This window comes from Hippichthys cyanospilos, chromosome 9 (assembly GCF_059441005.1).
Source record: "Hippichthys cyanospilos isolate Australia breed blue-spotted pipefish chromosome 9, RoL_Hcya_1.0, whole genome shotgun sequence".
Lineage (NCBI taxonomy): Eukaryota > Metazoa > Chordata > Actinopteri > Syngnathiformes > Syngnathidae > Hippichthys > Hippichthys cyanospilos.
This window is the reverse complement of record NC_142377.1, coordinates 3604859-3618170: the sequence shown is the minus strand read 5'-3', so window position 1 is coordinate 3618170 and position 13312 is coordinate 3604859. Positions and strand designations below refer to the sequence as shown.

General features: G+C 39.0%; 1 protein-coding gene across 4 annotated transcripts in view; it reads left to right on the top strand.

Annotated features, from left to right (window-relative positions):
- The window catches only part of sox13 (SRY-box transcription factor 13), a 51193-nt gene extending 39536 nt beyond the window's left edge, over positions 1-11657 (top strand). For all 4 annotated transcript variants that reach the window (XM_088423287.1, XM_088423285.1, XM_088423283.1 and 1 more), the window contains 6 exons: positions 204-369; positions 2038-2168; positions 3942-4047; positions 6237-6401; positions 8277-8493; positions 8647-11657. In XM_088423287.1, the coding sequence (XP_088279413.1) occupies positions 204-369; positions 2038-2168; positions 3942-4047; positions 6237-6401; positions 8277-8493; positions 8647-8932 (1071 nt within the window). In that variant the 3' untranslated portion in view covers positions 8933-11657. The remainder of the gene's footprint in view (positions 1-203; positions 370-2037; positions 2169-3941; positions 4048-6236; positions 6402-8276; positions 8494-8646) is intronic.
- The last annotated feature ends 1655 nt before the right edge of the window (positions 11658-13312 follow it).

Here is a 13312-nt window from a genome sequence, read left to right as displayed (position 1 = left end):
GAAAGGGGCTACCGTCATTTGTGAAGCAGCCATGAGATCTTTTGCCAAAACGCTTGCCTTTTCTTTTTTACTGATTGATGCAAACACCATTGGATCTCTTTGTAGACACCGATGGTTGATTGTCTGGCCGACATCGAAGGGTAAATCTCATGGTTTCGTTTTGAAATGTATTTTTTGTGACATTGCTCTCACTTTGGGTTTAGGAATCTGGTCAGCCCTTGAACCTGACGTCGAAGCAAAAAGGCTTTGAACTGGGTAAAGCCCCCAGTCCGAAATGCATGGAGGTTGGATCGCTGGGGGTGCACGGTACCTACAGGCACAGAGATGTGCCAAAGGACACATCAAACAGCCCACCTCAGTCTGCCCTCAGTGAGTGATGACTTGAAATCACTCTCCTGTGACACTATCAAATAATCAGTCAAGCTTCCTTGATATCAAAATTGAATTACAACTTCATTTGACATTCTCGTCAATTACTGCAATTCCCCAAATATAAGACGCACCCGAGTATAAGACGCACCCATAATATTGGGGTCAAATCCTGGTATTTTCTATGTTACTGTGTATAAGAAGCACCAACACTTTGGCAATAATGTCAAAACTACAGCAAAACAGAATCAATCTTATCTTCCTAAACTCTTCATATTTTCTTGTTTTCATATCCATAATTATATATTTGTTGCATGTAAAGTTAAGTGTGTTTCAGATTCCCCACATAGTGACCGGTCAATTAACGCAGCACCAGTGTAATGTGCTCCAAGCAGTTGTTTTTTATTTACCTCGCGAGGCGGCTCGAGTTCATTTTACCATAAATACCTGAAGCTGTGCAGCACCCGTGTTTCACCGTTTTTTGATTGTTTGCAAATGCCATCCATCCGTTTTCTAGAGCCGCTTAACCCCACAAAGGTCACAGCCTTGCTGGGGCCTATCCCCGCTGGCTTCGGGCAGTCTGCAAAGGACACCCTAAATTGGTTGCCAGCCATTTGCAGGGCAGTGTTATTTCCCAAAGACTGCAATTAATAAACGAGTCAAGTGGAATACCTCTCGATGTAACCCTTTAATCGAAGCACTCGGCTGCTTACCTTGCCACTCTTGATTGAATCAGCTGGAGACATTGCAACTTTTTTACACCCTTTAATCGAAGCACTCGGCTGCTTACCTTGCCACTCTTGATTGAATCAGCTGGAGACATTGCAACTTTTTTACATGATCTCCTCGATTTTAGTAATGTTCCTGTGTGAAAGAGGATAGACTCGGACATTGGTTCAGTCTGCTTGCTTCTCTTTTTGAAAATAATGCTGTAACAACCTCAATTAACAAAAGCTGCTGTTAGCGCACTGGCCGCTAGCAGCTACCTGACATCCCGTTAAGGTAATTATTGTAAGTAAGAATACGGCTGATATAAAAATGCACATCTGAGTGTCAAAGTTCAGCTTATGTGACTGACAGATCAAACTTCCTCAAATGGTGGTGGGGGAAAAAAACGATTTTTTTTTTTTTTAGGTTACCATTTATAAAATGCACCCATACTTTTGGCCTTCATTTTTTAGGGCAAAAAAGTGCACCTTATTATGGTATGTCACTTTTGTTCCGGTGATAATCATCACAATCTTTATTCATCAAACATACAGCTTCTTAAAACAGTGTTACCATTTACTTAGTAACATTTCTGGGCACAATGACTCTTCAAAAGTTTGATTCATGCAAAGGAGTGAATTTACACACGATTTGTCTTATGACAAGCAAAACAAACACTTCCCTGTCTTCTTTCTCCCAAACTATGGAAATAGTTGAATAAAAAATGACAAGAAAAACTAACAAAAGGCCAATATTTAGCCTTCCAGTAGTTAATTATAATACTTGAAAAATATGTTATAAAGGAAGGAATACATTCCTAAATGTTCTTTTTCAATGAATGGGTGATTTATTTTGACGCTCACAGATTATTGCATAAAAAACATATAACTATTTAGTGTATTTTCTTGTCTTGTTTTTATTTTTTTAACCTAAACACTCTTTCTGTGTTTGGTGTGAAAGATGTACTCAGAGACAGTGATGTGATCACCCAGGCCATTCATGATGCCCAGCAGCTACTGAGGAGTCACAACCCTGGAAGCCAAGAGAAAGAACGAGAAAAAGAAACAGACAGAGAAACCAGCAGAAAATTGGTCAGCAAATGTTCAACTACAATTCTGTCATATTTTTTTTTCTCTGTATCTTTTAGCCCGTGGTCTAAAAACAATATCTGTATCTTACACTTTTAAAATCTTTGTTGTTTCTCGGTGGTGTTGTCGCTGCTTTTTAACAAATTCAGCTTTTCTCTAACAGTGTTGGGAGTAATGCCTTACTTTTTGCTGTAACACGGTAGAGTAAGGCATTGCAAAAAAAAAAAAAAACCTAGTAGTATTTTATTTGGTACAAATGACAATAAAGGGCGTGACAAAGCATTATAATATAAAAAATACGCCCCCAAAAAACACTCCTAAACATTTTGAACATATTAATTGAAGCAGTCGATACCATGAATGCAGTTCATTTGGTTAGCTTGAAATGGCGCTGGTGTATTGTTGGTATGCAGAGAACTTTGTTTTGGCCGTTTTATTTGTATGTTCTTGTTTTACATTTTCAGTGAACTAGTCATCATTTACAAGTCCAAGGGAGCAATAATATTTATTTTGAGGAACTAAATTTACCTATCTTGAGTTTAAGGTCATTCCACTGGATGTGGAATGAGCATAAGGAGCTACGATTAGAATGGCAAATCCATATTTTCATGTATGTTGGCGAGAGTAATGTAACAGTAATGCAATAGTACTATAATGCCTTACATTTTAAATACAGTAATGTTATAATATAACTAATTACTTTGGAATGACAGTAATAAGTAGTAAATAATGCATTACAGTTAAGTAACTTTCCCAACACTGGTCTCTCATCCATGGAAGCGTCGAACTGCCGATGTGGAGTAAAAATTTCTGATCGGCAAACATGTTTGCAAACGTGTTCAAACAACGATCAAATTTAGGCTGGAAAATGTAGGCTAGAAACATAGCATTTTTCCCCATAATGCTGTGGGGTATGGACTTGTACATTCACAAGTAAAAAACATTTTGAAAATTAGGTAAGTACACACAATGTTTACTGGTCATTTTTAGTAACTCTGTAGTGTACAATTTATTGCCTTTTTGTGCATTATGGGTTTGTTTTTAGCACTTAGCTTACATAAAACGATTTGAACATGTTTGCAAAGTTACTCTTGCAGTTCCCCCTAATTAACCTTTGTTATATGTGCCAAACTACTGTTTGAAGCCTACATGTCACATGTTGTTTTGTGTCAAAATTCTTTTCTCGTCTTTGGTGTTCATTCTTTGAGGTAGCTGGCATGTTGCTTCTCAGTCTGGCACTAAAGCCACAGCTGTTGCGGCCACACAATACCACAAAGGCCTCAGTGTGGCATTGACATAGCCACCTGCCTCCTTCTTTGTGTACTGTAACATTGTAGTCTTCTCCTCCTATTCCTATTAATGATCCTGCTCCACCTTGCCTCTAAATGTCTACAATCATTTTTCTCTCTCTTTTTTTAACTGTCTCTTCCTCCCTGTGGGGATAAAATATTATTCACAGCTCATCATTGAAAGATGGCATGTCCTAGGCTGCTTTGGCAGTTTAGACTGTTACATTCCTGACACCCTTGTCTCCTTCACCTCTCTTCCCTCAGACAATAAACACAATTTCATTGTCCTTTCTTGCGTTGTCATTTTCTTTCTTCACATTGGCAGCTCTCATTTTGAACAGCAGCTGATCTAGAGTCTGTACATTCTGTACTCCAAAATAGCTCCCCGTGTGACGCCTTGAGCATGCCCTTGTAGAGCATATCACATATACAATGTATTGCAATTAGACTTCAGGTTTGTTGACTTGCCTGTTTCTTTTCTTTGCAGGAGTGCAAATATTCTCCTCGTGGTGAGAGAAGTGTTCACTCCGAACAAGGTGATGACCGACACACATTGCTGACCATTGATGACCACCTCAGCAGCGACTCAGAGTGTAAGTGTAACCAAATCAACATTGTGTAGTGACAAAACAATCCTCAATATATACAAAGTATTTAGAACCTTAATTATATATTCCTGGCAGTTCCTCATTGTCACCATTGTTCAGTGGCGGTCCGTGCGTTTCACACTTAGGCCTTCAGTGATTCGATGCCTCAGAAGCCCACGTGCGCATTACTGGGATACACGGGTGATTTTCTGGAGCATTTAAACATCAATAAACCCACGTCAGCAATTGAAACGTATACATGCCAAAACTTAAAATAAGTATCGCAGTTTAATAAAAGAAAATCATTTTATTTCTTTATCTTTACTAATTGAATCTGAACGAAATAAAATTAGGAAAACATTAAAAATGAACAAATCCAACAATCAGATCCCAAAAGGGCTGTCCTCTACTTATTTCAATACAAAATCCGTTCTTCTATATTTCCTCAAAGACTTTCATGACTTTCTTGTAGAGTTTGTATGTGGGTTTCATTTCAAATAAAAAATCCTTTTCTATTGACATGGACACCCATGCTGAAAATCGCATCTGTCCAATTTCCGTTTTGCTCTTCTTCAGCCATTGTGGGTTTAAAAAAAAAAAAAAAAGCAAGTAGATTGGATTTTTCTGCTAAATATCCGTCGGTCTGGCGTCGCTGTACGCTATGACTTTAGCATGGTTAGCTTGGTTGTTTTTTAAATAACAACTTCCAACATTAAACACGGTTGATCAACAGCACCGCCTCCCTACAGTGAGCACCCAATCACGTGACGTTCAACGTGAGGCTGTATAAATAGTATATAGTATTGTATATATTTAGTAAAAATACATTTTAAATGAAATGGACTTTTTTTATAGTTATTACAATTATTATAGTTTATTATAGCTATGATAATGTCAGATTATGTTAGGCCAGCAGAGAAGGCCTTGCTGGCCCTGACAGACCACCACTGTCATTGTTACAAAACAATAGTGCCGGACGATGATATCGATATATTGCGTTACAAAGTGGCGCACTACGCGTATTGCAGTACGACTTTTAGTTTTCAATATATCGGGAATTAAATTTGCTCCGGACTAGCTTTCGAAAGATGATTTTTGTCAATTATGAATCGTGTTCTACAAGTAAATCATTCCAAGCGCTTCAAAAACACGACATTAAATGTTACAATACATGATCTTTCAAGTGAGACCATGTTCCAAAGCAAAAGTGGTGGCTGAGGAGGAGGGCAAATATCAGAAAAAGAAAACTTTCTGAAATCAAAATAGCATTTCCTTAGTGTCTGCAGTTGTATTCATATCTTGGAGTTCCTTTTCCTGTTCAGGTTGTCTGTATGGTACGTACAAAAGGTACGTGTTCTCAAGAAGCGCAATTATATCCGAGCCTCCATATTAATGTATTGATAATAACTGTATTTGATAAATTATAACAATAAATTTCTCCTTGGATTTTATTTTAGTTATTTTTATCACCAGCTCGAGTGACATCACAGATTTGTTTCATACATGGTTGAAGAGCAAAAATGGCAGAAAAAGAAAAGTATGAAGCGGTGCGCAATAAGAGGCACCTGTGGCAAAGTTCTACCTGTTTGCAATGTATAATGTGTGCTCATAGATGTCAATGAATAGAATGTGTCTGTTCTAATAATTTCCTTGTTTTTTTTTCAGTCATTGTTGCTGTTGTCATATGCCATAGATTTTTTTTTAACAAACATTTCCTAATATATCGCAATACACCTTTGCAATATCGCAATAAATTCCAATACACTTTTAAGACACAATACCCCGCACTACACTTATAAAGGCTTGATTTCAAATGCTATTAGGGTAATTTAGTGGCAGCGTGTTTGTAATTAGTGTGTAAACATACAAAGTATACACTGTGCAGTATAATTATATCTCGCTCATCAAGCAAGTCTCTGATGGTGTTACAAGTTACATGGCATGGGTTCAGTTCTCACTTAATGACATGTGAATGGCTGTCTGTCTCTGTGCCATGTGTTGAAACTGACAACCAATCCTGTGTGTAGTGTGCCGTACACTCAAATTTGACAGGGATCAGCTCCATCTCCCCTTGAACCTAAATATCGTTACAGAAAATGAGTGAGGCATGAACAGCGACACGTGAACAAAACCGTTTTGTGTTTTGTATTTTCTATTTTCTATTCCTGGATTCAGTTGAGCTCTCTGTCCTGTAGGTACTCTACAGGTCACAGGCGGCTTCTCTGAAGGCCGCCCCCCTGCGTCCTCTGGCCACATCAAGAGACCTATGAATGCATTCATGGTTTGGGCCAAGGATGAGCGCAGGAGAATCCTGCAGGCCTTTCCTGATATGCACAACTCCTCCATCAGCAAGATCCTGGGTGAGCCCAGCACGGGGTAGGGGCGGGTTGCACTCTGTGCCTCTATTCTGAGATGCTGCTTGCAAATTTATGTGGGGGCATCAACAGCCACCTGCTTCGTAAATCACACACACGCACTCTCACACTCAAAGACACAGAAAAAAAATAATCATCATGTGAAAACCAAAAACGTGTGGATGGAAAGGTTTTATTTCTATTGTTAAATGTTAGCAAATCTTAATGTTCACTGAAAAATAGAAACTGGAGTGCGTCATTCCAAACCTCAGACTAAATAAATGAAGGTCAGAAGCACACCACACCCTTCGTGGCGAATGAAGCTTTGAAGCTTATTAAGGTCTCAACTGCCAAAAAAGACACACAGGGTGGAATACTGTCTACTGTATGTGTGCATTTGGTTGGGTAATATGTCATTTACAGGCCTTAAAATGATTATATATACCTCATTCCATATAGTATGCATCCGTTTTAGTGCTTTTGCTCTATCGTCAAGCGCCACTTTATTGCCTCCTTGTTGTCGATAGCGATGGTTCATTTTTTCCGGCGGATATTGACGCCATTGATTATGAAAAGGAAAAGACGGCTTGACTTGTCCGTTCAAGACAGAAATACGGACGCAGTGGCGCGCATGGATGTCAGCAGGTGGGAGGGAGAAACACTGCGAAGGGCAACTTTCCACGCTCTGATTTCACCACACTGTCACTTGGATTAAAAAAAAAAAGGTTTCAGCAAAGAATTTCCGGAGATCTCCATTTCACACGAATTGGACAGTTCCCAAGATGACTACCAGTGGAAGAGTAACGAGGATGTTGATTCACAATTGACGAGCAGGAATGCGAGGATGTCTGGGATTTAAATGGGAGGAGCTATTTGACATGTCAGATAGTGATGATGACTTTTAAACAAATATTCAGCTGTGTAAAAAAAAACTGGATATAAAATTCAAATCATTTTATTATTGTGACATCATTTTCAGTATTTGCATCTACCCGCATGCGTAGATTGCCTCGCAGTCTTGTCTCGTTCCCGCCCACCCATAACCGCAACAGTACGTTACTCAATATACGACGTAAAAATACCTAAAAGTAAAGAAACGTCATCATTTTAAGCACACACCATGTGATTTAATTGAATCAAATGCACAGAACATTTTTGACATCTAAAATGAGGGTAAGGCAACATATTGAAATAATAAATAAAATAGTTATAGAAGTAATCGTATTCATGAAATTCAAACCAAACGTATGATCCATCTACAACCACCCAAAATTCAAACCAAAAATACCATCTGTGAAACTTGAACCGGTTGTATTTTTTGTGTTCCCAAGATGGCACAAGAAAGGAGCTTAAGAAGTGACAAGGTCAATGTGCTTTCAACCCCACGTTAAGCAAAGTGCCAAAACATATGACAACTGGTTCATGAATAACCTTGAAGCTTCTTGTTCCCCATCACAAGCAATAGTCCAATTGAATTAAAAGGAAAGTATAACCCCCCACCCCCCAAAAGTTTTTTTTTTCTTCAATAATTTGTTATATATATATATATATATATATATATATATACAGTACACACATAAGTCCCTGAATAAGGTTAATCTTCTGAACATTTATGGCATTTTTCTACGTCAAGGAATTACTGTCACATGTATAGCATGAAACCACACAGTGAAATTATTACTCTGTTCACCTCAGGGAACAGAAGTTGACTTCAACTTCAATATGTACTTTCATACTGATGGTGCCCATATCAATTGAGGAATGTGTATACGTATCTTAAGAAGCTATGTGAACTTGTTTTCACTTCTACAAAACCATAGGATTAACTCACCCACACCCGCTGACTTTCCTCTCCCATTTTGGTTTTGTGTTTGTGTTTAGGCTCCAGGTGGAAGTCCATGTCCAACCAGGAGAAGCAGCCTTACTATGAAGAGCAGGCCAGACTGAGCAGGCAGCACCTGGAGCGCTACCCGGACTACAAGTACAAACCCCGGCCCAAACGAACGTGCATCGTGGAGGGACGGAGGCTGAGGGTGGGCGAATACAAAGCCATGATGAAGAGCAGACGACAGGAGCAGAGAACAACCTACACCAGGAGGTATAAACACTTTTCAGTGTACTCTTTAAACTTGATACATGAAGCTGCTTACATTACATCTTGTCGTTTGTTTGTTTTTGTTCCTATCCCCCCCCCCCCCCCCCAACATGATTTTTCCCCCCAAAAAAAACTGACCCTCCCGTGTCTTTTTAGTCCAACAGAACCCCAGACCATCCACTACTCGCACAATGATGCCTTGTACCCGGCCGGCGGCAGCTCCGTCTCCGTGGCAGCCATGTCCTTTCACTCCTCCCTTCTGGAGCATTACCTGCCGCAGCCTCCGCCGATGTCTCATCGAGTCGAGGGCCTGGCCACACCCGGCCCACTACCGCAGATGAGACAAGTGGACAGAGAGCGGGAGCAGGCACCCTACAGTGAAGGAGAGGAAAGTGACAGGGGGGATAGAAGCGAGGGGGAACTTGTGCTCCTCACAGATTGAAGAGAATACATCAGACTGGATTTGCTAAGTCACTGAATACTAGGAAGCCACATTCCCTTGTACATTATCCCCAGTGATGCACAATCAATGCACGTAAAGGCAAGCTCTTATCTCACTCATTTCATGTCACGATTCAACAAAAGACTTCCATTTTGAAGACGGTAGTATTAGGTTGCTGTATATCGGGTACAGTCTTGCTCCCGTGTTGTTGGTCGAGAAGGCTGTGGATGCTACGGGCAAAGGACAAACAATCCATGTTTCGTTTGGGACATGGTGGACTCCTTTATACACCAGCACTGCCTCCTGATGAAATGATCACATTAGATTGTCACCACATTGATAAACCTCCCTTTTGTTGATATTCCTTCAAAATGGCTTCGTTTTGAAGATTTGTTGTGTTGTGTTTTCGTGTTTTCGTTCTCAACTTGTGGCCTTCTGTATTATTTTTATTCCACTGTGTTCACTATGCTGAATGTTTCTTGGCTTTTTTTTTTTTTGCACTTTTGCTGGATATCTGAATGTCTCGTGTGTGTTCAGATATGGCTTGACTGCACAGAATCTGCTGATACTCTGTATATATGTGCCAACAATTTTATGAAAGAAAAGTTTATTTAAATTTGTATCAAAAGGTTTCCTTTTTTATTAGTCCCATGAAATACAGTGCATCCCAAAAGTGTTCATAGCTCGTCACTTTTCCAACGTTTTGTGATCTTCTAGCCTCATTGCAAGTTATACTAAATTTCTTACCTCACACTTCCACACACAATACTGTACATTCAAAACATGAAAAAAGTTTGTTTTTTTTTTTAAATAGAAAACTAAGAAATCGAGTTTACATAACTAAAGCTTTTGCCATGAAGCTCAAAATTGAGCTCAGGTGCATCCTTTTTCCTTGAGATGTTTGCTTCATTGAAGTTCACTTGTGGTGAATATCGATGATTGGACATGATTTGGAAAGGCACACCACTCAAAATCAGGCCAATACCATCCGTACAGTGAAGCACGGTGGTGGCAGCATCATGCTATGGGGATGTCTCTCGGCAGCAGGAACTGGCACAGTAGTCAGTATTGAAGGAAAACTGAATGCAGTAATATACTGTCCAACGATATCCTGGATGTAAAACCAGCTCCAAAGCGCTCTTGACCTCAGATTAGGGCAAAGGGTTATTTTTTTAGTAGGACAACGACCTGAAGCACACAGCCGAAATCTCAAAAGGATAGGCTTCAGAACCATTCTGTGAATATCCTGCTGAGTGCCCCAGCCAGAGCCCAGACTTGAATACAAATGAATGTCTCTGAAGAGACATAGTTTTCTATTTTTAAGCAATTCAGAAGTAAAACAAAACAAAAACTTCACAGTCATAAGTTGATTTTTGTGTGTAGATGTTTGAGGTATAAAGTATTAAAACAGTTTGAAATGAGGCTGTAACATGACAAAATGTGGAAAAAGTGAAGCGCTGTGAATACTTAAGGGATGCACTATTCTAGCCATCCATCCATTTCCTTAACTGATTGTGCTCTCAAGGGTCACGGTCTTGCTCGTGCCTATGCCAGCTGTCTTTTGGCAGTGGGTGGGGCACACCCTGAGCTGGTTACCAGCCAAACGCAGGGCGCAGAGGGACAAACAACCATTCACGCACCCAATCGCACCTAAGGGCAATTTAGTATGTCCAGTTCACCCACATGCGTATTTTTGAGGTTGTGGAAGGAAAGCCCATAATCATCAATTGAAATGACGACTTGAAAATTCCATTAATTAGGTTACAGGCTCTGGGATTGTTTTGTCCCGATGGTATTTTATAGTAATAATAATAATGTGCCAAAGAAGTGAAAATGATCACCAAACTCCTACAATTTCAGTGTAAAAACAGTATAATCTATAAAACACACATATATATAGCACACATCAATACATTTCCGCAGTAGTAGATGATTAATTCCCAAGAAATTGTACAACACAACCTATCTTGTTGACAATGGGTCCCGCACTGGCTTGTTGTATATGGAAAAGTTGCTAAATGCCTCTAGAATCTGTAGATAGGTGTGCAATGAACTGCTAGGATGCCATTTCATTTAATTGCTACCATTCCTTACCCAATCCCATTTTTCGAATTGCGCAGGGACTCATTGTAACAGAAATGAAAGGGTTAAACCTCTATCAATTGAATTATGGTATTACGGTGCAATGATCCGCACTTTGTGACGCTTTGTGGGCAAAAAAAGTGTTTGCTATTCAATGTTTTGTTTGATGACAGATAATGCAGTCTTACTCACACTCAGTTCCCTTTTGAAATGTCAGACAAATCTCCCTCACCATTCTGAGGTTACATATGTGAATCTTTGTTCAGACCTCCCAAAAAGTCTGCCCTCAAATCAACTGGGTCTCCAGCTTACTATTGAAAATGGATGGATGGATTTTAAGGTGTTATCGGAACAGCACAGTGTCTTTTATCACTGAGGAGGTGGATGGAAGCGGTTCTCTGTGATCACGTTACAGAGTGAAACGAGGAGTTGTACTGCTGATACCCATGCTGGAAACCAAATCTGGATTTTTTTTTTTTATATCCATGCATTTTATCTGTATTCTGTCTTTGCTGTAAGAGATTTTGAAATCGAAAATGCTTGTTTCTTGTCCGTTTTAAGTGGTTTGTGTGACTGTGATGGACAACTGATACGAAATCGTCTTTGATTTTAAAAGCAGTTCAAGTAAAGTTAATGTTTGACACGTGGGTGGTTTTGCATTATCTCATCATGCTCAGACATCCAACATGAGAACACAGGGTTTAATTCCCTTTAGGACAACTCCAAGGTGGACCCATCAAAAAGACGATACCTTAGGGGTGAGGATGCTTGCACTGAAGAGATATGAACAGCCATTTTACTAGAGACAGACTGCAGAGATTTTTTTTAGCCCCTGCCAATGTAAATACAGAAATATACTTTATTTTCTCTTATAAGAGTTTGTCTCACTTCATAGTGTACATTTCTCTGTTTTGTGACATTTTATTCTCTAGTATGAATTGGTCATATGAAGTCTGATCTTCAGCTAAATTACAAAATAAACAGTGAATGTAAATGAATACGAAACAAATATGTTTACGTATTTTTATAGCACGTGATAACATTTACAAGACGGGGAAGAAGTTTGTTTTTTGTTTTGTATCTTTTTGGGTGTAAAAATGGTGATGAAACTTTTCTTGTGCATAAAGTTGTAAGGAATGACACATGGGTCCATCACTTTGAGAAGGAGTCCAAAAGAGCATCTATGTAAGACGGCAAGTACTATAATTAATCATATTTCCCTGTTTCTGATGGATGTCCAATAATGGCATCATTCCTAAATCGGTGGGTAAGTTTGGATTCCCAAAGTGGCCTTTTATACCTGCCGCCAGTTCTAGTTACTCATTAGAGAACGAATGGCATTATTAAGTTGGTGCAGTTTGGAGATTGTCATTTTCATTTGCGAACAATGACCTATATTATTTGACCGAGTTAACATCCAATCACACATCCAATATGGTGGATGCGCTGAACACCCAGTAACTTGAGTCAGTGACTCACTGTTTAAATAGACACTGTGTAAGATTAAGACCGTTTTTCCACTTAACGTATGTTTATAAAATAAATTTAAATATTAAATAGTTATAGCTACGGACAATGGTAAATGCAGCACTTGCAGCATCTCCTGCTGTCCGTCTAAATCTTACACAGTGTCCCTTTAACAGTGGGTGCTATTTGGTAAGTGCTTTTGCAGAAAAACTGCCTGCCCCGACGACCTGCTATAAGGATTACCGGTAATTTTCTTCCAAAGCAGGTCCTAGGGAAGCATTTGCACATCAATTCTACAACATTGGCAAGAAAAACACAAAAATGTATACCGTATTTTCCGGACTATAAGACGCACCGGTATCTAAGCCGCAGCAGCAAAATATGAGCAAAAAAAAAAGATTTTTGTCACGGATAAGCCGCAAGTAACATTAGATCTTTATGCAAAAAGATGGTATATGAAGTTTATACTTTTTTTTTTTTTTTTTTGGTCATTTAATTTTTTTTTGTAATTGTCTGCCAACATCCTCTCTTTAACAGACTGAACATGCCTGCATGTTTAGTCCCAACATATTTATAGAAAACGGATGGATGGATTGTTTCAACACTAACAAAAGACTGTAAGCTAAATAGCAGTTAAATAGCAGTTCAAAACCGAAATCGATACTTCAATAACACCTTTTTTTGTCTAACTTTGTCTGCCATTATTTTAGTGACCATAGAAACACATTACACATAATTCATATATACGATCATAAATACAGCAATAAAAATCATATACTGTGTACTGTTTATAAAATTTACACATCAAAAATTACCCCAAATTGTATACAT